Source organism: Syngnathoides biaculeatus, chromosome 13, assembly GCF_019802595.1.
Source record: "Syngnathoides biaculeatus isolate LvHL_M chromosome 13, ASM1980259v1, whole genome shotgun sequence".
Lineage (NCBI taxonomy): Eukaryota > Metazoa > Chordata > Actinopteri > Syngnathiformes > Syngnathidae > Syngnathoides > Syngnathoides biaculeatus.
The window spans coordinates 27,007,309-27,034,829 of NC_084652.1; the positions used below are offsets into that span (position 1 = coordinate 27,007,309).

The 27,521-nt window shown below is 43.1% G+C and overlaps 2 protein-coding genes across 4 annotated transcripts in view; both read right to left on the reverse strand.

The window, feature by feature from the left end:
• The window catches only part of rnf2 (ring finger protein 2), a 96,078-nt gene extending 79,028 nt beyond the window's left edge, over nt 1-17,050 (reverse strand). Inside the window, exon 1 of one of the 2 annotated variants that reach the window (XM_061839508.1) lies at nt 17,032-17,050. Coding sequence is in view for 1 of the 2 variants with exons in the window: in XM_061839507.1 (XP_061695491.1) it covers nt 10,998-11,113 (116 nt within the window). In the remaining variant the exon portion in view is untranslated. Of the gene's footprint in view, nt 1-10,997; nt 11,137-17,031 lie in introns of those variants that run through there. The other variant, XM_061839507.1, reaches the window with a different exon arrangement.
• Nucleotides 17,051-22,479: 5,429 nt separating this feature from the next.
• mrpl37 (mitochondrial ribosomal protein L37) overlaps nt 22,480-27,521 on the reverse strand; it is a 65,916-nt gene continuing 60,874 nt past the window's right edge. For both annotated transcript variants that reach the window (XM_061838776.1, XM_061838775.1), the window contains 2 exons: nt 26,996-27,082; nt 22,480-22,961 (listed from right to left, as the gene is read on the reverse strand). In XM_061838776.1, coding sequence (XP_061694760.1) covers nt 22,884-22,961; nt 26,996-27,082 — 165 coding nt within the window. In that variant the 3' untranslated portion in view covers nt 22,480-22,883. The remainder of the gene's footprint in view (nt 22,962-26,995; nt 27,083-27,521) is intronic.

The following is a 27,521-nucleotide window of genomic DNA, read 5'->3' on the forward strand; positions in this document are numbered from 1 at the left end:
CATGCTCTGTAGCCGTATGGAAGAGATACAGGAGGAACCCGGGACACAACACAGCAAGGCTCTGAAAATGGAAGGATGTTGTACTAAGCGTTGAAGACAGGGTCTTGTGGCAGAAGCATCTGAAACAATTCCTGGAGAACTTCTGATGTTTATCTTCACCCAGCCACGTTTCTTTTCGGACAGAAAAATTATTGTGCTCGCACTTCAATAAACCTGGAACCGGAACATAACAGATGAGCAGCACTGATAACATTGTGTTCAGGGTAACACCGCCCTCTGCAAGACGTACACTCTTCTTGCACTTTAAGTGCCTAACAAATATTGTGTAAACTTCTGCAGTTTTACCTTGGAGGCTGGTTTTGACGACATGGCAGCAATCATATTTTCAGTGAAACAAAACCTCCCACAAGAACAAGAGATCTCTTGCTGCAAACAACTCGAGCCATGATGGAACAACCACTAGATGAAATAGGAACCCACTGCATGTGACTTTGTAGTATAAGATCAACTTATCACAGCCCACACCAGCCAAAACCATGATTGATTATCTGTACTCAGATGGTAGTGGTGGCAGGAAAAAGACTGACTAACAAACTAAATGCATTACACAAGGAATGGACACCACCACACACATCATTGTACAAACAAACTAACCAAGAGTGTAAGAGTTTGGGAGAATTTGTATAGGTCACTTGCACAACTTCAGAGCAAGTGCATTGTGGGTAAGAATTTTTTGTCTGTCGGCCATGTTGGGAGGTTGTAAACAGTTCTTAAAGTTTGTCTACATACCAGCATCGCTTTCATTGTATCTGCACTTTCTATGGCGTTTTCAAAGTATTTCGAGGATCTGTCGGCTGATCTGAAACCCTTCTACAGGCAGAAAATCAGTTTATGTGAGGATCTGGACCCGTATAGTCTATCGAAGGCTGATTTTGCGACTGAAAATTTTCGCCGAGAGTGGAATACCCCGACATTGTGAACTACTTGGTGCTTACAACCAACAGCCTTACTAACCAACAGATGAAGGCCTACAAGTCCTTGGAGCCTTACAATTACTTTGTAAGCGGGTGGATTCAGAGTGTCCTCTGCAAAAAAAGGTTTTAATTGTTGCCCGAGTAAGTAACTTGTAATCACCTGGGACAGAGTGCGTAACTCACTGTTATTGTTTCTGCTTCGCCATTATGGCCTTTTCAGGTCCGACAAATCGGACCGATTAGGGAAAAAGATCTCTGACAAATAAATATTACACCATCTTTTAAATTTATTTGAAGGAGCATTAAGTAATGTGACAATAATTAAAATGTACAAGGTGTAAATTACTAAGTACTAACAAATAATAGCGTGAATGTCTGAATGTAGCCCTAATAGTAATACCAGCCCTAATATGACAGTAGCGGCTTTCCATTTGTTCACATTTGCCATTTTACATTTTAAGGTACTGGTACCTAAAATATCACCCTGGTAGCTAGTCCAACAGGGCGTATGACAGAAATACTAGCCTTAAGCCTAAATACCTAATTTATCATTTTGACATTAGCTGAGTATACCAAACAAATGTCAAAATAACAAAAAAAAAAATATTTTATGGGCTGGCTCGGACAGTTTTGGTCGGACTATTTACGCATAATAACCTGCACAGTGCATTTCACCAAAAATCCATTGTTCTCAGTTCTACAAAACGTGATTATTATGTGGGTAGGTGCTACACGCAAACTCATGTTTTTTTTAATATATATACGGTATATTTCCTTCTTAAAAATAATTTGACGTTTACAGACAGTAAACAGACAGCAAACGCACAACACACATTCATACGTTTGTATCCTAAACTGTAGATGAAAAGCCTGTCAGTGGCGGCCGATTTCGATCGGCGGCCAAGTTGGATGTACATATACATGTAGACCTATCAAACACCGTTAGTCTTGTAATATAAAACACAGCAAACAACAAGTACATGTAAAAATAGCGGTAGGAGGATATGGTCAAAGTGCAATACTAGGCTTAAACTTACCACTTATTAAGTGATCGCTGCACACACGACTTGAAACTGTGGGACGAGTGAGATCTGCACGCGAGATATTACTGAGCCACTTCGCTTGCCGTTTGCTCGACATTTCTTCTGTTTGGGGTCCTTGGTGCGTAATTACTTTCGGAAATCGGAAAAACCGTCTGTTCCCTTCTTTGCTTAACTTGTTATAGCAGCCAATAACACAACACGTGTGCACCATCATCTCAGAAGTCAAAAAGCGTCTTATGTAATCTAATGTAACCAGCGAAATGAGACCTCCCAATATGGCGGCCAGAAAAAATTCAAAACGGATGTGACGTCACCTGCAAGTCACCTATAGGCACCATGAAATGTTTCTGATTGGACAAAAAGAACCAGATTTGGATAGGTTTGACTGAACTGGATAGAAAACCACCTTTGGACAGTGTTAAACAATCTGAGACCAGATGCTGCTGTATTCACAGTGGTATCACAATCTACACAGACAATACTGGAAAAATAGAGGAATGGTGACAACTACAGGGAAATCAGTGCAGAGCTACTACAAAATTTGGTCATAGCAGTTCAATTACCAAAAGAAATAGCCATATGTAAATGTGCAGCACACACATCAATACAGACAAAGTATCATTAAATGCATTTGCAGATAGAACAAAAAAACTAGAAGTAGCCAAAACCTTGATGGGATTACCAGACCATGTAACAAATGAAGACATACTGTTATGTGTGTGTGTGTATTTCTATTCTTTATTTTCCTTTCTACGTTTATGTTACTATGATGTGGTTCTTTTGTGATGTGGAATTCTGGAACGTTCCGAGGTGTGCCTATGTAAGAAGACTGAGAACGACCATCAGCAGAGCTTCTTACTACCACTCTTTTGACAAGTAGACAAGTAGATGCCACACTGCATTCTGCCTTGCATTCCTGGACATTTCTGGACACTTGTTGACTTGGAATATTCGCTGGACAGAACATTTGTCTGGTTGTTCAACTCTGGTGAGTATTCATAGCTTGGCTCAACTACTCGGTTTTTGAACTTCTATTCTGTGTTAGTTGTTTTATAATTTTTGTGTTGTGTGTGTGTGTGTGTGATTAAATTGTCTTAAACACAATACAACTGCTTTGTCATATTTTGCTGGTTTGATCTTAAAGCCCGGGAGTCATCCCTATAAACATTCTAAAATGAAAATTGTAATGAAAAATACATATAACAGGATTCACTTCAATGTCTATACGAAAAAAAAAGTAAGCAGAGAGCGCGTCATCCATGCACAAAGTTGCACAATTGAGTGTCCCTCGACATCCAAGTGGTCGCCATATTAGTCGCGTCCTCTGTCCTTGACGTCATTGTCACTTCCGCCATTGAAAACACGCAGTGCCTGCTACTATGGAAGCCAAACAACAGAGATATTCGCATTTTTCCCACGCCACTTCTGACACCGAAGCTTTTTTCGAAAAGGACAACACCACACAACCAAGTGAAGTTACCGGGGCAATATTATAATATTGTTTTGACCCCTCAGGGCAATATTACACTATTGTTTCGAGCCATATTCAGATGATATCAGATCACGGCCAAACCGCATCCCGTCTGATCCACTCCTGCGGCGCAGATGAGCCAACGCGGCTCATCGCAGCCGGCCAGTGTGGTTTATGACAGAGCCGAGCGATGCTGCTTTAGTCACAGTCGAGCCGGGGCGCTTTATGCGCGCATGCGACTGAGTAATGCATTCTCGGCTGGGTTCTTCAGAGCCGCCCCCATCGCAAAGCCCGACGCGGAGCCTTCGCAGAAGCTGTGACCGCCGAACGTGGTGCCTCAGCCGGTGTGGCTGAGTTTCGGCGCCCGTGGTGGCATATAAGGAGGAGCCTAGCTATGTTGCTTTTAGGGGTATGTTCAAAGTTGCTGCAGTACGTGATGAACACTATCGAGACATTGTTGGCTGGGCGACGCACACATCGACATATTTCATAGGCAGATCTTTTGCTTCGTTATGAGAGGGACCGATTACGTGGTCCGCCCCAAACAATTTTTTTTTTTTGGGAGCTGTATACACACCAACCTGTTATTTGGAACCCACGAAGCTCTCGTCCTCTGCACCCGTGCAATCCATTTTTCACAACAAACAAGGTCTCTTTCAAACTTATGAAGGGTAATTCCATTCTCCCGAGTGTTCAATCAATGTCCAGGAATGCAATGACCCTGCATTTTGGCTAACACGAAGGAACAACGAGCTACCTTCCTGGGGGTAAAACTAATGGAAACAAACGAGTCCACTAGGGGGCGCCTCTGTCCTGTACGTCACTTCCTGGTTCTTCTCGAAAACAAATCCCTCGAGAGGATTTTCATGGCGGGAGTTACAAAAAGCAGTATACGTCAAAAACATGTTTTGTGGTGAAAAAACACATGGGACCATATTGGCTGTTTATCATTAATAATATACCAAAAATCATCGGTTTGACGACACTTGACCTTTAAAGATTTTAGTCTAAATTCACACGTAACAAAATTGGGGGCTCGTCTGGGATCGAATTCATTTGACATTTGAGAGATCTGTTTAAAAGCGTTAATTTTTTTTCTGCATATTTGCAACTTAAACTTTGAAACCAGCAAAATGGAGTTTAGACTTGAGCATTTTATTAGGTCCCCTACCCCTAAATCAGTGTGATTTACGCAAGTCTGAGCTTCTGCAACTAGGCAGTTCGTATTGATGGAGGAATTTAAGCAGTGTGTTCATTCCGATCTCAGGACTTATTTGGATGAACGGACTGTTAAAACCTTACATGATGCAGCGGTGTTGGCAGATAATTATTTTTTGACTCACAAGAGTTCTTTTCAATCTCTCGGCAATTCCATGTTTTTTTTTGCCAAAAGACTGTTTCTCATCCAGAGTCAAGTGGTGATAAGGCAGGTTCAAATTCTCAGGATCAAGGACTTGTCTGTGCCTATTGTAAGAAGCACTTGATTTCTGCTTGCAAAAAGCTCAAATACAAAAATCAGTCCACGGTTTCCCCAAATGCCTGTGCATATATCACACCTCAGCCTTCCTTGCCAGGCGGTTCTTAGGAGAGTTTTGGTTCTGACAATGAACTTTCAGATTCTGAAGTTCCGGTGAAGTTTTTGCCTTTTATTCACAATGGTTCCGTTCCAAGTATGGGAGATAATTCTACCCCAACGCCCGTTACTATTCTGAGGGACACTGGAGCTCTGTATGCTATGATTTTGAAGGATGTTTTGCCTTTTTCTGCAAAGTCTTCAGGTAACTCAGATATTATTATTAAAGGTATACGTGGCTATTATCTTGCTCCTTTGCATTTTGTGAATTTGACTTCAGATCTGGTTTCTGACACCATTGAGGTTAGTGTTCTTGACTCTCTTCCAGTTCCAGGTGTTGATTTGTTGATCGGCATCGATATTATGGGGGCACAAGTTGGCGTTGATCCTATTGTCACTGTTTCTCCAGAGTGTTCGCCTAATACAGAGCAAATAGAGTATGACGTTCTGGGTATTTTTCTGTCTTATGCAGTGACTCCTTTGATGTCAAAAGACATTTTTTCCAAGACTTCTTTGCCGAATTAATCCATTTTTAATTTATCAGATACATTCATGGTTCATTCTGTAGCCTCAGAGGCTGATGACTTATCTACAAACTCCTCAGGTCCTACTGATAATTCTGAAAATTTGTTAAACAACAATCAAGTCAGTTTCTCTCTCTCACTCTCCTCCCCAGTTACTGATTGTACGGTTGATAATGATGCAAACGTCAGTGACAATGTTGATGATGTTTTTAGCGATGTCAAGTTGGATGATGTGAGTGGTAATTCTTCACCAAGATTGTGCAATTCTGATGTGTTAGCTCACCTAGATGAGAAACCAACTTTCGATGATGTGTTAAAGGAAGACTCTCCCGAAAATTCATATGTACAATAAACTCTCCAATGTGAAGTAATATTATTATTACATATATTTTGGACATTAAAATAAAAATTGAAAATAAATAACATTTTTGAAATCGAAGCCAAATCTGGATATGTGCCAGCTTTCACAGCCAAACACAGAAGAAACATCCTTGACTCCACCCCTGACATCACCGATGCTTAGTATTACAGACCATTTATTCTAGCTAAGCCAAGATGCTGACTTGTTCTGCACCAAAACTGAGAAAACACACCCAAATTTGTCCTTCTTTAACCTCCCCTGACAGGATAAAGCTGTGGCTGTCACAGTTGAGACTCATTCATCAACGGAGAAATTTGCATGCATTTAATCATTACTGGTTATTAGCCGCTAAGTTATACCCTTTCGTGCTGGTACGGTAAAGCAACAACATACGTTATGAGGGTGGCACAGCTGTTCAATGCCGGACCTCCGTGTGTGGAGTTTGCATGTTCTCTCCGTATCTGTGTATGTATAACCTGCCACCAGCCCGTTGACAGTGAAGATAGGCTCCAGCACACCTTCGACTATCGTGCGGCTAAGAGTTGTATGGAGGGATGGATGGATATATATACATGTAACACTTCCCGGTTACTATTTACGGCGATCTGCGCGTTCAACAGCCCACACCACACCCCTGCCGCTGGTGGATCGCGAGAAGCTTTGCTGTTTGAAAAATACAACTTGGTGTTAACAAAAAATCTGGCCACCTGCTATATATTCTCTACATCTAACCCAACTCCTCAGAAAAGCATCAAATCCCCGCGGTCCATTTCATGGGACTGTTATTGTTAATCATCAGCGCCACGTCCCCCCCAACAGGTCGAATTCCGCCTGTGTGTGTTCTGCTCAAATGCTTGAACATTGTACATTGTTATTTTGTATGCTCAATGGTCGTTATAGTATTAACACGGAGCATCAACTCACTTTACTGGCTTTCAGAACACAACCCTTCCCGGTTAGTAATTACGGCGAGCCGGGCGTGCGCCTTCCCTGCCGCTGGATCACGAGAAGCTTTCCTGCTTGAAAAGTTCAACCTGGTGTTAAAAAAAAAGTCTGGCCACCTGCTATATATTCTCTACATCTAAACCAACTCCTTAGAAAAGCATCAAATCTCCCCGGTCCATTTCATGGGACTGTTATTGCACGCACTTCCAACACTTCAACAACAACTTCCAACAACACTTCCCGGTTACTATTTACAGCGACCCCCCCCCACCCCCCCCCCACACACACACACACACACAAACGCACCGCCACTGCCGGTTGCTTGAGAAAGGCTTGCTGCTTGGGGTGAAAAAAAAAAAAAAGTCAGGCCACACCGGCTGTATATTCTTACATATAAGACAACTCCTCACAAAGGCATCAGACAAATTTCCGCGGTCCATATAATGGGATTATTGTCCGGCGTTAGTGCCATGCCCCCTCTTCAACAAGACAACTGGCAGCTATGTGTAGTCTGGCTCAAGGCTGGCCCAGGCTTGAACATTGTACGTCATGCTACTTTTGTTTTGTTTGTTTGTAATTATTTTTTCACAAAAATCGGCCAGACAATGCCAGATATTGGACGTTCTCTGTTCGGTGAAATGTATCCACGAGCAATGGGGGGTCAGAAAAGGAAGCACTGCAGGCGTGGCAAATGCTGATTGGCTGTCAGTTTTCCAGCCGAGCTAATTGGAATGTCTTAGCGAGAGAGGAATTTCGATAATACTTTTCCAATTTAGAGCTGTTTCTCGGTGAAACCTGCAGATAACTCTGGCGTTAAAAGAAACACTGAACCCTCATCAACTATCTTTTAAAGTGTGCTCCCATTCCTATTAGTTTTGGCAAAGTCTTCCTTTAATTAAAATGGAACAACAAAGCTTACCAGCAGAACTAAAGATGTGGAAAAATAAAGGTGCTACATTACAAAATGGGATTTATGTCAGCACAGATAGAAAACCCATTCTCCCCCAAAATATTTTTAAGTGGGCGGCAATATTGAGCCATGGCAAGTCTCATGTCTCAACAGGGGGAATGGTAGACCTGATAAAAGGCATTACAGGACCTATGGATTTAACTTGCATGCAAAAAAAATTTTTGTAGGACTTGTTTGACATGTGCTCCACATAATCCACGAGGGAATGTATGTCCAAAACGTGATCAGTTTCCTCAGGCAATATTTCCATTTCAGAGAATACACATGGATTTTAATAAACTATACAAAAGTGAGGGAAAGCACAACTCTTTAGTCATCATTGATGCTTTTTCAAAATGGGTAGAAATATTCCCAGCTCAACAACCTGATGCACTATGCAAAGACATCATACGAATGGAATACACTTTGTAAACAAAGTGGTCGACAAAATAGAACACGTTTTCCACATTGACTTCAAACACCACTGTTTTTACCATCCACAAAGTGAGAGAATGAATAGTAGAATTAAGAACAGACTGAAGAAATGCATGGACAAAGCACAGACCATGGACACAATGGATAGATTTAATCAATGTATACATACATTACAGTGGAGGTATGGAAGCAATTTGGTGAGGTGGGTGTGGAATTTTTGGCCAACTTATTCAATGGAATGCTTGCAGGAGAGAAGATACCAGAAGAATGGCGGAAAAGTGTGCTAGTCCCCATTTTTACAAACAAAGGCGATGTTCAGAGCTGTGGAAACTATAGTGGAATAAAGATGATGAGCCACACAATGAAGTTAAGGAAAGAATAGTGGAGGCTAGATTCAGGGCAGAAGTAAGTATCTGCAAGCAACAGTATGGTTTCATGCCGAGAGAGTACCACAGATGCATGATTTGGCTTGAGGATGCTTGTGGAAAAGTACAGAAAAGGTCAGAAGAAGCTACATTGTGTATTTGTAGACCTAGAGAAAGCCTATGACGGAGTACCAAGAGAGGAACTGTGGTACTGCATGTGCAAGTCTGTTGTGGCGGAGAAATATGTTAGAATAGTACAGGACATGTATGAAGGCAACAGAACAGCGGTGAGGTGTGCCGTTGGTGTGTCAGAAGAATTTAAGGTGGAAGTGGGACTGCATCAGGGATCTCCACTGAGCCCCTTCCTGTTTGCGGTAGTACTGGATAGGCTGACAGATGAGGTTAGATTGGAATCCCCTTGGACTATGATGTTCGCAGATGATAATGTGATCTGCAGTGAAAGCAGGGAGCATGCGGAGGAACAATTAGAAAGATGGAGGCACACACTGGAAAGGAGAGGAATGAAGATTAGCCGAAGTAAAACAGAATATATATATGTATGAATGAGAGGGGCGGAGAAGGAGGAGTGAAGCATCAGGGAGAAGAGATAGCGAGGGTGGATGACTTCAAATAGTTGGGGTCAACAATAGAGAGCAATGGAGAGTGTGGGAAAGAAGTGAAGAAACGAGTCCAAGCGGGGTGGAACACTTGAAGGAAGGTGTTCTATGCGACAAAAGAGTCTCTGCTAGGATGAAGGGCAAAGTTTATAAAACAGTGATGAGGCTGCCCATTTGTATGGATTAGAGACTGTGGCACTGAGTCACCCAAAGGGGAAGGTGACCAAAGCCTAGCACAAGGTGGGTACAGATTTATAGTATCTGAAAATACCCCAAGGCTGGTGAAGTGATTAAAAAACACTTGACTTGGTCGACATGACTTCAAAATGGCTAAAACATATGATAGCATTTTGGGCTGCAACATCGACAGCCATAATGTTATTTTTGTTCATATGGTACTTTTGGGCACGTGTACAGCTGACAAAAATACTTAACAGAACCAATAATTGTACTCAGTCAACCATGCCGACCAGAGATAAGATGAGGTCCAACCTCATTTCAAATAACATTGATAAAACAACTATGGGGCAGTTACCGAGGCATGAGGGCAGGACTCCATTTGTGCCTGCCAATGAATCAGTTTAGCACTATTTTAATTCCTCTAATTGAACACTCAAACAAAGGGATTTTCCAAGGAATAATGTATTCAGCAAATAAATCGTATCTGAGAAATAATGTAAGAGACTCCAAGTGGAACACCCTGGTGGCAGACGAAGGTAACAGATGGACCCCCTCGGGGGGAGCAACATCATATTCTGGACATCACAAAGGCCTAATGACCTTGCTTAAGACAAACAGGACCTACAATACAGGTAAATGGAGACGGAGTGAGGTGACGCCTCGTGACAGAACCGGCGCCATTTCTGGCTGGTCAACCAGGAGCTGTCAACACCGCGAAAGATGGATGTTCCTCAGTCGACGAATCAAGATGGAAAGCGTGAGCAAGCAGAGCAGGACTTAACCACTGCCAGGGCTCTTGCTGACGCCCCTGGTTTCCCCCGAACACCCAACTCCAGTCGTCACCAGGTTTGGTCGGAGTGTTAAACCAAACCTCAGGTACGCAAGTTAGTTGAGATGAAGGACAAAAAGGCAGAATAAATCCCTTCTTATCTCAAGGGATTGTGGTAGTCTACCCACACCCTCAGATAATGTGGGGGAAAAAAGAAACGTAAAAATGTGTTTTGGGAATATGGAAAAGTTTTGTTTGATAAGTAATGATGAAATGATAAAGTGGGTATACAAGGGTAAACGTATTGTTTAAAGTTATGCAAAAATTTAATGTTTGTTTAGTGTTTTGCCTACTATACTTGAAAAGGGGGGGAGATGTCACAGAGTAGAGTAAAAGTTCAAGGGCACAATACTGTGCATGTGTGACGCAGCCCTGAGTTCCATGATGCAAGCAGTACAGGATACTCGTGCGTGCCGGTTAGCCTAGCAGTCTGTGCGAGACGTGCTGTCTGGCACGTATTCAAGAAACAAGCTATTAGAAACATAATGTCGTCCACCTTGAGTTACTTGGCAATGTAATCACCACAATACTGACACCATCAAGTGTTTACCAGAGCTAACTTTTTAAACTCCCGACTTCATCCAGAGATACAATTATGTATAGGGCCGGCACTGGTACGTGTCCCAGGCCATGTACATCGATGAGTAACTGCATATGGGGATATTCTAAGTAAGTACCCTTGCACAACCGTATTGGCCTTTAGCAGCCATTATGCTATGCGATTAAGTTACCTCATGAGCTGCAGCCACCGGTTTATTTCCTTTTCTTTCAATGGGAATCTGAAGAAAGATAAGTTGGGAAAGATTTCCTGTCGATTTGTGCACATTGGAACACAGCATTGAGGCATTTTGTTTGAGAACTTTCACAGAGAAGACATTAAGCACAAAACACGTGTTTTTTGTTTGGGTGCGGAAGTAAAATTGTCACGTGACTCATTACGTCATGGCTGAACAACCAGCCTGGGCCCTAACCTGGTGAATGCAGTGTTTTGCAGCAAAAGCTTTTATAACAATTCCTGGAGAACTACTTATATTTACAATTATCGAGCCATGTTTGTTTTTGGATGGGAAAATAACAATCGTGCTTGCGCTCTGCTTTTCTTCACGCCTTATAAACAAACCGAGAACCGAAACATAACAGATGAACAGTACAGATAACAGTGCTCAGGGTAATGCTGCCCTCTGCAGAACACAATGAGTAAGGGTGCACCTAACACTATGACATTGAACAATTTAGTAGGAGCCGCCCGCATATTTGTCTTTTCAACAAATGAGCTAGTCCAAGGGTCGGCAACACAAAATATTCAAAGAGCCATTTGTGCAGTCTCCTCCATGAAAAAAAAAAATTCCGGGAGCTACAAACCCCTTTTGATATCTAAAGTAAGCCTAAAACTTTTTTCATTTATTTCACATGACAGTGAAAAACGTAGTGTTCACTCACTACACCCTGGTTCATTTTACATAGCCACGCTGTTATATGGATGTGTGTGTGTATTTTTTTTACAGTGTAAAGGTAGCATGCTTTTTTTCTCTCTTTTTTTTTTTTTAAACAGCGTATGAACAGGCATTATGTTGTCACGATGGTCTTTGGGACTGTAGACCACTGGCAATCAATCTCCTCCGTGTTGTGATGAATATAAAAAAGAACTAGCACAAGGTGGCAGTGTGACCATTGCAGACGCTTTCAACAGAGGGACGCATGTTCAGGAGACAAGAACAACCTGAGCGCTGCATAAGAGATGGTCAACAAAAAATAATGTGTTGTCATATGCTTCCAAGATTCCAATTAATGTTCTTATTTATACGACCAGAACATTACATGGTACTAGGAGTCATGTTCAAGAAAGAAGAAGCAACACAATGATGGATGCAGCCAAACCGCCAGGTCCATTGAAAGTGACTAAAATGTAGATGTAAATTGGCGAGCTTTCAAACAGAATTTCTTGCTATTGTGGCTGTTGGTGTTGATCGAAGGGCAGAAAAAAATTGTCTTGCTGTCCAACATTGCTGGCACAACAGCAATAGAATTATTCAACACATTTGTGCATGCTTCACCTGATGAAAAAGATCTGTTTAACAAGGTATGAAAGAAGTTCGACGAGCACTGCCTTTCAAATGGAACATATGAAAGGTATGTCTTTCGTTCACATGTACAGCAGCAGAGTGAGTTATTTGACATTTTCTCACTGGACTCAAGATTAAAGATTTTCTGCCTGCAATGAAGAATGGTTTGCTCTGCTCCAATTAAGAAACTGTTTCTGCCTGCACTGAAGAATTAGCAGGAGATAGCACAAGAACAAGAACATGTAGTCATCACAACTGTTAGAACCAAGGGTACCTGTTGTCTGTTAAAGAAATGATGACCACACATGAACTCAGCAATCTTCCACACACATGCACACGATCATGAACAAATACACTTTGTTTTCAACTATGTTTTGTTTCCCCGTCTCCTTTTTGTCAGATCCATGTAAATAAATGGTGTTTGAAACCAAATAAATAGAGGTGCTGAGGAGAGGATAATCAGACAGTGCAGTGATGAATTGTATGAGACAGTTCCTCTGATCTCTCCTCACGAGCTGTCAAAATTGAACTGGTGTCTTTGCTTTCTTTTTTTAATCCTGTTTAATGAATGTCTAATTGATAAACCTGACATTTACTTAATGTGTCTATAATAACATTTAATATTGACACTGGAGCCAAAGCGAACTTAATTAATGAGAATGATTGCAAGGCTTTGAACGAGAGGCCCAGAACATTCTCAGGGAAAGTCATACCTCTAAAAGCTTATAACAACTAGCCCATAAAAAACAAATGTGGTTGCAATCTGAAAAATACAGCAAAAGACATCAGAATCTGTCATTTACCAGTGTGCTGGATGCACATCTGTCACTCCTAGGAGACAAAGCATCAGAGGCCTTGGGATTAGTGAAGAGAATATGTCAGCTAAAATGCTGACAACATGGAAAGAGTCAAACAAGGCAAAAGATTGGAAAAAAAAAATGAGAAAAGCCAATAGTATGTTTCTGACAGTCTTTAAATTGAACATTGCCTTACATTTACAAATTTCACCTCAAGTAAGATGCCAAGCCTGTAGTACATGCTCCAAGAAGAGACTGCCTGCACCACTCAGAGGTGGTTTGAAAGCTGAACCGGAAAGAATGACTAGTGTAATTGAAAGAGTGGAAGAGCCCGCAGAGTGGGTGAACTCCATCACATCCATCAACAAGAAGACTACAGGTGGCCTGCGAGTCCACTTGGGGGAGGATCTCATCCCCGACCTAGAGAGGGCACGCCACCTTTTCCCACTGAAGACCACAGTCTCGGATTTGGGGGTGCTGATTCTCATCCCAGCCGCTTCACACTCTGCTGCGAATAGTTTCAGTAAGAACTGAAGCTCACGGCTTGATGAAGCCAACAGAACCAAATCATCTCAAATAGCAGAGATGGGATGCTGAGGCCACCAAACCGGACACCCTCTGCGCATAGAAATTCTGTCCATAAAGGTTATGAACAAAATCGGTGACAAAGAGCGGTCTTGGTGGAGTCCAACTCTCACCAGAAACGAGTTCGACTTATTGCCCGGGCCAAACTCTGACACCGGTCCTACAGGGACCGAACAGCTCATATCAGGGGGCTCGGTATCCCATACTTCGAAGAACCCCCCACAGGACTCCCTGAGGGATATGGTCGAATGCCTTCTCCAAGTCCACAAAACACATGTAGACTGGTTGGGCGAACTCCCATGCACACTCGAGGATCCTGCCGAGGGTGTAGAGCTGGTCTACTGTTCCACGGCCAGGACTAAAACTACATTGCTCCTCCTAAATCAGAGACTCGACTTCCCGATGGACCCTCTTCTCCAGTACCCCTGTGTAGACCTTACCAAGGACACTGAGGAGTGTGATCCCGCTATAATTGGAACATACCAAGTCCACAAACCCTTGGGTTCTCCTTCTTGAAAGGGGGACCACCACCCTAGTCTGCCAATCTAGGGGCATTGTCCCCGATGTCCACGCGATGTTGCAGAGGCATGTCAACCAGGACAGCCCCACAACATCCGGAGCCTTTAGGAACTCCGGGCAAATCTCATCCACCCCCAGAGCCCTGCCACCAAGGAGGTTTTTAACCAACTCGGTGACCTCAACTAGAAGAGCTCGCCCCAGAGCACCCAGACTCAGCTTCCTCCTGGGAAAGAATGTTGATGGAATTGAGGAGATCTTCAAAGTATTCTCCCCACTGACTCACAACATTCCGAGTTGAGGTCAGCAGCACCCGGTCCACTGCTTCCCCCCTCCTGAGACGCTGGACGGTGGACCAGAAATTTCCCTGAAGCCGTCTTGAAGTCATTCTCCACGGCCTCACCAAACTCCTCCCACGCCTGCGATTTTTCCTCAGCGACCACCGAAGTTGCATTCCGCTTGGCCAACCGGTACCTATCAGCTACCTCGCGAGTTCCACAGGCCAGAAATGCCCGATAGGACTCCTTCTTCAGCTTGACAGCATCCCTCATCTTTGGTGTCCACCAAAGTGTTCGTGGGTTGCCGCCACGACAGGCACCGACCACTTTACGGCCAAAGCTCCGCTTGGCCGCCTCAGCAATGGCAGCGCAGAACATCGTTCTTCCCAATCACGCCCTTCCAGGTCTCACTTTCATTGCCCATGTGGGCATTGAAGTCCCCCAGCAGAATGATGGAGTCGCCAGAGGGGGCGCTCTCCAGCACTCCCTCTAAGGACTCCAAAAAGGGTTGGTACTCTGGACTGCTGTTTGGTTCATAAGCACAAACAACAGTCAGGACCCATCGCCCTACCCGGAGGCGGAGGGAGGCTACCCTTTCATCCACTGGGGTAAACCCCGAAGTACAGGCCCCGAGCCATGGGGCAATAAGTATACCTACACCTGCTTGGCGTCTCTCCCCGTGGGCAGCCCCTGAGTAGAACAGAGTCCAACCCTCTTTAGAGGAGTAGTGCCAGAACCCAAGTGGTGTGTAGAGGCAGGTCCAACTATATCTAGTCGGAAGTTCTCGACCTCACGCACCAACTTCAGCGCCTTCTCTGCCAAAGAGGTGACCGTACCAGGGGCATGAAGCCCAGACAAATTTGCTACTAGGATCATCGGGACACAGAAACCCCTCCACCACGACAAGGAGGGGCACAAAACAATTAAAACAAAATATAAGTACAAAGACAGTTTAGTAGCGTGTAACACGAGCTATCTAGCCAGACAACGGATAGTCATCAGAGTCGAACAAATGTTCCAAAAATAAATGAATGTTATTTCCAATGAATGCTCGAAGTAAGCCAATATTCCCGAAATGTCCAAAAGATGAAAGGCAGAAGACAGTGTGGCGCCCAAGTACTTATGTACTTGTCCAAAAGCAACAGTTGTAGTAAGAAGCTCCTGTTGAGCCACCCTCCCGAGCATTACAGACATCCACGTCCAGATGACGTAATGGAGTCCTTCTGTCAGAACATAACAAAAGAGCCACATGATAATAATAATAAAGTACATAAGTAATAAAGTATGTAAAAAAGCAAAGTAAAGAGAAGAATAATGACTAAATTAAACTGACACACATAACATCCCTCTAGATTAATTTCGATAACCTCCATATTTACTTCACCCGGCATGGGTCCTCCTGAGTACGCTACATACACAAGACTTGTAAAAGGGTTATGAAATCGAACAATTATGGCCCAGTCATTTAGAATATTTCATCGGGTCCCTTGTCCTCCTCGTCTGCCCACTCGTCTGTATCTGTAGTGGAGTCTTGTGTCAGCAGTGAAGTGATATCATCTAAATATGGCTTGAAACAATATGGTAAAATGGCTGCGGTTGCCTCACTTGCTTCTGAGATATTTTCATCTTCAAAAAGAGCTCCAGTCTCTGAAGGGCGGTCAGAAAATTCTGAAAATTGCTGCCATTCATCTGCCATTGCATTTGGCACAGCGTGCTTTTTTTTTAAATGGCGAGTGCTCCAGTGTGATGTCTGCACATGACATCACAGACAAATATGGCCACCACTGTGATGCGCATTGTATCATATCAGACTGACACAACTTTGGGCTATTATAAATCACTCCCAGCTCACTTTTCATGGCCGTTATTATCATCAAAGTGATTTGTTTGGTTTATCACCTAACTTGCTGAAATAATTGCACAAATAACATTTTTATTCTGATCCGGAGGACGTGAGAGACAGGCCAGTTACAGTCTCCAAACATGTTCTGAACCAGCCTGTCGTGTACTCTTTTTTTTTTTTTTTTTTTTTTAAATTAGAAAACACACAAGGTCAAAAGGAGGGGTGAGCAGATGAAATGAACAAAGGTACAGTTTTTGGTGATGATGTGGCACATTCTTTGGTTATGATTGGAGTTGTCCTTGACCACTTCTAGGAAGATACTGTTGCATCTGTGGGTAGGAGCTTGTCCCGTGATCAAGACTCTTCGAACCAAGGATGATACTTAGGCTTTGTTGCAAGTCCATAATAAATATATTAACGATAACTCGACGTTTCCCTCCTGTTTATGTATTTGGACAAATTCTTATATCATCTAGTAACTTCTTCTAACAGCACGCGCACATAAAATGGAAAATCATCGTCGTCACTGTCATTCTTCACCATTAAAGGATACATCTCTGCCACATGTTTGCTCGCTGGTGACATAACAGTGTTAATAAGTTTCACAATGAGAGCACGCAGACAAGGAAACCGACAACATCCACACAAGGTCAAAATTGCTGGAAAAAAACAGCGATTGATACCAAATTTGAGGACAACAGGGCTGTGCATCTTCCAAAGCCATTCATCCAGGTCTCTCCCATGGAGGTGTCAATACCGGAACGAGACGTTCAGGGTTTGAAGCCCCTCGGTGACATTTCTCCGTCGCTGTGTGTTGGCTTCACTGTGCAGCATTTTTCTCCGAACATAGCACAGATTTCTCCTCTCTCAGCCAACCTGTCAATAGCGACTCTGCTTTGGAATGTCATAAATGAGTAGGTAACTGTTCACGCACAGTTACAAACCCTCTCTGTGTCCAATTACCCAATTCATGTACGTTGTGACAAATGGAGTTGATTCTGTCTATGTTTTTGTTGGTTGTACGTCAACAACCTGAGGACTCAAATCCTGCTGCCCAATTGATCGGCCAATTTATACTCACTTGAAACATCTGTGGCGTCGATGTATGTTAAAGGACTTGTTGTCACCATACCGCTTCTCTTTCAACCAAGGGTAAAACTGCATGTACAGTTGATGTTAATTCATAAACAGACAGGATGAACAGACAAATGGCAATAATCAAGTTATTGAACCACATTAACCTGTTACAATTTTTTTTCAGTTTACCAAAGACTGTTACCCCCGCATCACTATCAGTCTGTGTGTGATAATTACTTAAATTAATTATTAATCACAAAAATGGTTTTACACATCAATGTTGATAAACCTCCGAATTTGTTTGCGGTTCCAATAAATTTAATGTACATCATTAGAAAACAATGTTTTTTTGTTTTTCAATACACAGAATCCCATTTTTTTCATCTTCGTTATCAGGAACCGTTCCTCTCAAAGTCAATTTTCTCAGCCGCTTATCCTCATAAGGGTCACAGGAGTGCTGGAGCCTATCCCAGCTGTCATCGGGTAGGAGGCAGGGTACACCCTGAACTGGCCGCGGGAGTGCTGGAGCCTATCCCAACTGTCATCGGGCAGGAGCCAGGGTACACCCTGAACTGCCCACCAGCCAATCGCAGGGCACATCAAGACAGATGCCAGTTGCACTCACAATCACACCTCGGGAGACTCCAAAGTGTCCAATCAATGTTGCACGCTCCTGGGACGTGGGAGGGAACTGGAGCGCTCGAAGGAAACCTACACAGGCATTGGGGGAACATGCAATTCCATACAGGAGGAGCTGGGACTAAATCTCAGTCCTGACAACTGTGAGGCCAAAGCCTTACAGCTGCGTCATTGTGACACCTTTTTCTACCATGAGAACCCAATTATTATTTTGAAATGGCTGTTGCAATTTGAAACCAATTTTCTACATCTAATTTAGTGTTTAAATAAGCAGTCACTCCCCCTTAACCTCGAAACTGTAACAAAGGCAGGTTATGGTATTGTGCGACCTGCACAAATATACACAGGGAATTGAGGATATTTGGAAGACACATGAACCCTAGTTCCATTCGCATTTACACATTTTGTCATGCTTGCAACTCTCATGGCATGATTATCGTCACAAGAATGTGGTTTTACCTTTACAGATCTACCTTATTATAATAAACTCAAATTCTTTTTTTTTTTCTATGCAGTTATCCAATTTGTTTTCTAGGACCTTGGCTGGTCCCACGGGAAGGAAGAGAGCATTTGCGAGCAAGACCGGTCACCTTGCTATGCAAATGAATCACACTTTCCCACTGCTCCCAGGGACAACTGAGGCCAGCCTAAGTCGACTCCCCGCTGAGTGTGTGACGTCACAACGGTTGGGCACAAGGAGCTTGCGTGAATTGCCTGAGCATAAACAGCACTCTGGAAGTGTGCGGAGTACTCCATCATGGAAATTACATTTACACTTGGAGGAGCAGGGGATCTGCTACTGTGAAACTCATGGCACGTTTTTTGCGTGTTGACAGATGGGAGAAAATGGGGGAGTGCTGAGTGGAATCCACGGCTAAAACAACTCCCACATGGATGAGAGGAAAATGAGAATTATAAGAGTGGAATTACATAAATCAAAACATGGTATCACTTTGAAATCTCAGTTATGAATAGAAATGTACATTCATTAATATCTAAGGTTGTATTTCCAGTGTTAATGTTTACTGTGTATGAATTAAACTGTTCCATGTTAAAATGTATGGTTTCTTTTTACATGAGTGACCGGGAGGAGGAGTGCGAGGAGGATCAACGGTGCCACCCTCCCAAGGGACAGTAGGGTGAGGTGTATGTCCTGGAGGAAGTTTCTGAACGTAAAAGGGTTCAGGAGGAGGGATCGATGAGTGGCGATGAAGTCCATGTGAGGTTGCTCCCAGCCTGGAGGTGGCAGAAATGTAGATGATAGGTTCTCGCTAGGAGTGAACAGGTTGGATAGGATTAGAAATGAGCTCATTAGAGGGATAGCCAAAGTTGGATTTTTTGGAGATATGGTTCAAGAGAGCAGACTTTGATTGTTTGGACATGTCCAGAAGTGAGAGAGCGAGTATATGGGTAGAAGGGTGCTGAGGCTGGAGCTGCCAGGAAAAAGAGCAAGAGGAAGACCAAAGAGAATGATGGATGTTGTGAGGGAAGACATGATGGCAGTTGGTGTGAGAGAGGAAGATGCAGGTTTATATGGAAATAACGACATATTGTGGCAACCCCTAAGGCAGGGGTCGGGATCCTATGGCTCCAAAGCCATAGGTGGCTCTTTTGATGGTTGGATATTGTCATGATCCTGCCGCTCCAGCCTGGGCTGATTGGAAGGTGCACACCTGCGCCTCATGCAGCCTTATTATGCTGTGGATTTATATGACCGGGATGACAACTGGCCGGCGCCAGTTCGTATGATCTTCATGTCCTGTTCGTGTGCTCCGGTATCCCTGATTGAACCTGTGTGTACCGACCTTCGTCCGTTCTCCGACCAACCTTGTAAGCCTGGCTCCTTTGTTACTTCTGCCTGCGTTGATTGTTCTCCCGTGTACCAACTCCTGCTGCACCGGACTGCCTGCTCGATCCCCGACCTCGGCATATAATAAACGCGTCTCTTCTTGAACTACCTTGCGTCTTCCGAGTTCCTGCATTTGGGTCCTACTCTCGTTCCGATGGGACGTGACAGAACGAACTGGCCAATACAGGACCCAGCAGGAAAGACCCGGCGTCGCCGGGACCGACACAAGGTAGACCTAATCCGGGTAGGCTTCCTGACGTCCTCCGCTTCCGTGTCTTACGCTCCGCCAGCGAGGTATGAATACGTCCCGAACACGACCCGTCCGGCTCCTCATATTCTTCTGGACTCTGACTTTTCGGAATATGAAGAGGACCGTGATTTGTATGACCGGCTGCCTGAGTACGACTCCGACGACTTTGATTTTGAATCTCTTTGCCCGGCTTTTCATCCCAGTCAGTTTGCTCCGCCTCCCCGCGTTTCCAGCACCCGAGCGTCTTCGCCCGATAGGTTGAAATACACCAATCCGTTTGAGGGAACCTGCTTGGCCATCTACCCGGGACGTCCGCGTGGCGGCCAGAGGAAACGCCCCGGCCGGGCGCTCCCTGGTGTCTCTTGCTGCGCGGCAACGAAGACACCGTCCTCCCACTCCTCGCCGGCAACGGTGAGACCGGCAGACCCGCAGCTGGTGGCGAAGCTTCCAGCCCAGAGGGAGGAGGAGCCGCTAAATCACGAGGCGTTCTGTCGCGAAATGCGGGCGCAGATAGAGCCGCAGAGCGCCGAATTGGCGGCTCTCACGGCCCAGGTCCGGCAAGGATTAGCGAACCAGCCGAGCTACGCTGAGGTCGCAACGGCGACGGACTCGCTGCTGAGCTAGATTCACGTGGCAGTTGGAACTGACCCGCACCCGAGACTGCCCACGTGTCAGTTTCGACGGACTCTCCGCCTACTCAGGTTCACGTGGCCGTGGAAACCGACCCGCCCCCTTGCCAAGTGCACGTCGCAGTGGGAACGGACTCGCCACCTTGCCAAGTGCACATCGCAGTGAGAACGGACTCGCCACCTTGCCAAGCGCAACCGCGGACACCCGCCCAGCCCAGGCTGGAGCGGCAGGATCATGACAGATATGGCTCACACAGCCCTCATAATGAAATACTGCACATGATTCTGTCGTGCAGGCAACACAAATGACCCAGAAAAAAATTTGTCCTTAGTGGGCTTGCCGTAGTTTGGTCGAATGACGATCCGGTCGTAATAAGTAATTACGGTAATGCTTTTGACAAAAGTCGCTCAGAGAAAAAAATATGAGTAGCACCAAAGTTTTCAAGTATGGACAGCCTTTGTGGAGAGAGAGGATTCTGAGGGACTGTGTCGCCAGGTTAGGGCAATTTTTAAAAAAAATTTTTTCATTGTGAGAATGGCCGATCAAGTAAATATTTTAAAATTTGGGAGTCTTGGTTGTGCACAAGCCAGTAGATGCACATCACTAGTGGATGCAAATTTGTGCCTGTCTCATTCAATGGAGGAGGGCTCGTGTTGTGTTTTGATGTTAATTCCATTTGGATGTGATGTCATTTATTTTCCAGTGAGCAAATGTTGGAAAGGAAGAGGAATAAGAGTGCTCTTCCACAGGGGTTAGATGCTCCCATATCTGTTGTGGTTTCCAGTCTGGTTTATCCTGGTGGAGGATAAAAAACAAAAGTGGTGGGTCACTAAAACTGCTTGCGCTGCTGTTGGTCTTTTAAAGTAGGTAATGCAGCTGTTATGAATGTCTATATTTAGTTATTTATTCTTTACTCTTTATTTTACTCTTTCTTATCTACATTCTTTAATATGTACACTTTTATATAATTTGATGCGGGCCTTTGTTGAACGTTCTGGAAGAAGGGAACTATTATGTCATCGGATGCGGATCTTTGTGGAACTTTCGAGAAGTGCCTATATAAGGACCGGATGACTTTTAGATAGAGATTTTCACAACCGCCCACTGCTTCGTACAAATAATGACTCGCCTTCTGCAAACCCTGTCTTCTGCTTCTCGCCTTTTAAGTACATTTCTGGATTAATGACTCCATAGCTGGAAATAACAATCCCCTACAGGAACGGATAATATTCACCTACAGGGACATTCATTCATTCAGGCTGTGGTCGTTTCGTTCATTAGCTCGTGTTACATCTAACTACACTGGCTTTGTACCTCTATTTTGTGTTTGTTATTGCATTGTATTGTGTGTGATTAAACGCGATACAACTGCTTTGTTATACTTTGCTGGTTTGACCAAGGGGATTTAATCCGAAATTTTCACGTAACACATCCCAACAAGGGGGACAAGCCAATGCAAATTTTATCTTGGTCCTAACCAGATAAATGCAGAGGGTTGCATAAGTAACCTTCTTTTATTGAAAAGTTACAGCATTGCAGGATTTCCAACTCCAGAAACCACTGATTGAAAAACATTTTCATACCCAATATTGAGAGAATTTGTGACCCTGGAACACAAAACTGGAAGTCATAACTGTGTTTTGAGCTGCAGTGCTGTGAATACAAATTCATTCCATTTCAAATTCATAAATTCTGATATTTTTGCACAGTTTGCCCACTTTAATGGTCAACATCAACTAACAAATGTAAATAGAAAAATATAACCCAAGTGAACTTGAAATGCTGTTTTTAAAAGTTAATTCAATGAATTAAGAAGAAAAAACTTCAGTTACATGGCCATTTATGACAGTTATGTCAGATCACATTTGGTGAAACAAATTAACATACAACAGGAAAAAACTAATTGAGAAGTTTCACGATAGGCACATGACAATGAAATCATCAACCATGGTGAGTAATTTAGACTAATATGTGACTTGTTTCATTTGACGTTAAGGCAGTCTTGAAACATAATTCCCCCTATATCTTTCTCAAACTTGCACACCAAAATACTGATTCATGTGTCACGAGCATGAATGGGGTCTTGAGTGCTACGCAGCTCCATGAAGGAATAGGGCAAGGAACTTGGTGAAGGTCGCTGAGTTGTATCCTGCAAGACCATCTGGTACCTAGAGAGGATGACAAAAAAATTTGACTTTTCAGGAACACTAAATAATTTTGGCACTCAAAATGACTAATGTAGGGTGATAAAGCTTTATGAACACTTCAAGACAGACGTAGATAAGATTGCACTCCAATATCTCTTTTTTTTGTCAGCAATGGTGGAGCATTATTCTCAAATATGATCCAGAGCATAGATTGCAGATTCTAAAGTGTTGACAAAAGCAGGCAAATGCTAACAAGCTAACAATACACTGCACTGGACTTAAGATGTCTCCCAATATGCCTGTTCAACACTGATGAAGAAATTATTCTAGCTTCAAAAACATTTTTTAAATGAACGTCAGCACTGACACTCATATGTATGTATTGTAAAGAGTTTTATGTTGTAGAATCTGTCAATTGTAAATGTCAAGCAAGATAGCAGCCCGCACAGGTGCAGCGACTCATAGCTCTCCAGTTTGGTGCATTTTCCTTACTATTTTGGCGCAGCTTGTGGATTACTGTAAAGCCACAGTGATATATAGCTTCCAGGACATGATCGATCTGGGACTGAAGCATAATTTATCAATAACAAAGGAATACCAAAAGGTAACCAATATTCCGGAGAACATCGCAAGACCACTAGGATCTCCGTGGATAGTCGCTCTCAGCAAGCGATGGAAAAGGCGGAGGGACCATAAACAAAAACGAGAATGTCGGGGGGGGGGGCGGCTGGCTGCGAAACTAAGGAAGCAACCTCACAGACCTGCGGTTCCAAGCATCTTTTTAACCAATGCAAGATCCATCACCCACAAAATGGATGAATTGGAACTACAACTAGCCATGAGACTGGCTAGGCCACCCCAGAACCTTGATATGCTTCTGACGGAGCCACTCGTTGGGTTTCCTGGCTGTGTGCTTCGGGTCATTGTCATGTTGAAAGACCCAGCCACGACCCATCTTCAATGCTCTGACTAAGGGAAAGAGGTTGCTACCCAAAATCTCACAATATATGACCGCGGTCATCCTCTCCTGAATACAGTGCAGTCGTCCTGTCCCATGTGCAGAAAAAACACCCCCAAAGCATGATGCTACCACCTCCGTGCTTTAGAGTAGGGATGATGTTCTTGGGATGGAACTCATCTGTCTTTCTCCAAACACGGTTCGTGGAATCATGACCAAAAAGTTCCATTTTGGTCTCATTTGACCAGAAAACTTTCTCCCATGACTCCTCTGTATCCAAATGGTCAAAGGCAAACTTAAGACGGGCCTTGACATGTGCTGGTTTAAGGAGAGGACTTTTTGGTCAAAATTCCACCAAACGTAAACATTAGGTATCTTGATTTGTGTGGCGCAAAAAAGCTGCTTTCCCATTAGCTATTGCTGTAACATCTTCCAGGTATCCCATTGGCTAGGAGGGACATTAATCTTTACCCATGATACACACCCTGTATCTTGGTTTGTGTGGTGCGATGGAGCTGCTCTCCCATTGGGCATTGCCGTAGCATCTTCCTGGCATCCCAATGGCTAGGAGGGATGTCAATCTTTAACAGTGATGCACTTGCTGTATCTTGGTTTGTGTGGTGCAAGTGAACTGCTCTCTCATTGGCTATCGCCGTGGTATCTTCCTGGCATCCCAATGACTAGGAAGGATGTCAATCTTTACCCATGATGATTTGCGTTTCCCTTAGACACTCAACTGTCACCGAATCACGCTATCACACATTGAAAAAGTACAACTCTTTCATGAGTTCTTTGTTTTTTGCAAGTTTATTAAACTTTATTCACCGTGGGCCCCAAGAAACTTTAGTGGTAATAAGTGGTACGTTCGTACATATTTTTGCTCATAGCTGTCAAACGTTTGCCTCCGCCTCCGTCCCCCATGCCTTTTGCTGGGAGACAAGCCTTCTCTTCGCATAGTCGCCCAATGCCAAAGGTAAATGAACATAATTTTTATTATTCTTTACATTATGTGCATTAAATACTATTTTTTGGGGAGGATGGAGGTTGGGGAGGGATTGGGGGTCTTGGAACGGATTAGCCTATTTACATGTCAAATGTACGTACTACGTATGAAATATTCATGTTACAAAACAACTTCCGGAACGGATGATTCTCATCAGTAGAGGCACCACTGTAATTATGTAAAAGCCGTTGTTTCTTATGGTAGCTTCACGAGGCCTCCTATGTGGAGAATCAAGTCACAAGCATTGCTCTGATGTGATTTTGCTACTTCACACAACACACAAGCAGTTTTTCAAATGTTGAAGTTTCTGTGGGCTTCTTCTATGGACCTTGTGTATCAATTCTTCTCATCGATATTTGATTGGATTCAAGTCAGGTGATTGTCTGGGCCTTGGGTTGGCAACCTTTAACACTCAAAGTTTTCCACAGAAAATACAACACTGGGAGCCGCAAACACTTCTTGACATTTGGAATGAAGATGTTCGCTTATATATATATATATAATATATATATATATATATATATATATATATATATATATATATATACATATATATATTTATTTTGTATGTACATGCAGTCAAGAACATATACACTTGTAAAATGTACATATATACCTAAAACAGTGTGTCCCTTATGAAATCCATGCAGTCATCCATATTTCTCTTTCAAGTGAAGTAAAAAGCTGGTCTGGGTGATTCCAGCACCTTAATTTTTTTCTTTGAAAACAAATGAGAGTTTCAGAAGCACTATGTTTTGGACCATTATCCTGATGAAATGTCAAACTTAATTTCATTTATGATCAACTTTGTAGATGGCAGAAAATTTTAGTTAAAAATGTCTTGGTAGATTTGCCCATTCATCCTACTTTCAAGAACATTAATTAAAGTACAGATTTGATTGTTTTACGGGAAGACATAATTCTACCACATGACAGAGGATGCTTAGGGATTTCCTCGTATTAACCCTGTAGGACTTCACAAGGCCTCTCACCCCCAAGCACAACCTGTTAAAACATGACCGTAAATCTGACATCATAGGTCATAAAAACTTGTGTGGCATAAAGTCCTTTCTGTTGGTTTTCAATAAGGTACAGTGTACCCTTGCCGATTCGTGGTTCACTATTCGCGGCCCTGCATATTCGGGGATTTTGGTCTCCAAGTTTTTATTTTTGAATTTACTGTATTTTCACGTTATTTTTTTACAATCATACTGGTCTTAAATTGTGTTCTAAATAGAGAAGGTGCCACATTAGATATGGCGCCTGACAATGTACATACTTGCACAAGTCAGTGACAACGAGACAGATCATTGGTCATGATGAACCAAAAAAAAAAAAACAAAAACAAGATGGGGGGGGAACACACACACAACGTTGATTAACACTGTTTAGGGCACGGATGTCACATTTTTGGCACAGGCCACATCATAGATATTGATCACCTTACATTATTACAAATACACAATACAATTTGATGAAGTAGTTTTTAACTCAGAAGCCAATGGAAACTGCTCAACTACTATTTTATTTTAAAAGAAGGACTCGTCACAAAAAATGGCTGCAAATCTTTTTTGGTATTTTTTGTAAGAAACACGAAGCTGACATTTGATTTCTTTTCAAAATTAACATTAAATAATGTAGCAGGCCAGATCTGGCCCCTGGGCCTTGAGTTTTACACATGTGATTTAGGGGATAATCAACACTATATGACAGACACACACACACACACACGATTCTTTATGAAGCAGTACTGTGAATTGAAATGCTTTCTTTATCTTGAGGGCTCGGTCCACCACACCCTGCGCTCCCCGACACTAAATTCTTCTGTGAGGGGAGTCAAGCAACGTGAAAGAGGAGACAGCAAAAACGGGGAACCAATAGGGAACTTGGCAATGGCACAAATATGGGGCAGGATAAAGATTTGCTTACTTACATGAGGCACTTAAAACTGCTTGATTTTAGCAAAACAAACAAAAAAAAAGGTTTATAAAGTATGCTACAATTCTTGATCCTTCTGACAAAAACATATGAAACAATATTAAATTCATTTGACAACTTCAAATAAAAGGGCTTGGTCAAGAGAAATTGATTTACCTTCAGTTGTTTCTTGGGTTTTTTCTTGAAGAAGAGTGGTCTGACTTTTACAAAATCGTAGAGCTCAGCATCTTCATCCAACCACACCTAAAAAAAAAAAAAGCAAATTACAAAAGACGATCTTACAAAAAGTACGCACAGTGCATACATTAATAAGGATGTTTTTGTGCATTGTCTCTTCCACAGAGGAGAATATTGAAAAATGAACTAGAAAAGTTAAAACCTGATTTTGTATTTTTTGTCCAGTGGAAACTACTTACTGGCTATCGTAATTATAATGGACATGGGATGAATACAAATGAAATTAATTTCGGAGAAAAGAATAAGATGGAAGCAACAGCTGCGTCACTACTCCTTCAGCGTAATTTTAAATTACTCCATTACAAATCCATCTTTTTTATCTTGGAAAGAGTGACCGCACCACATTTACATGGGGTGGGGTTGGGGCAACCACAGGGGTGACCTCCAGGGGAGTATTGGTTGCATGATGGTGACTCGCCCATGTGGTGCTGGAGCGGTGTAGGCT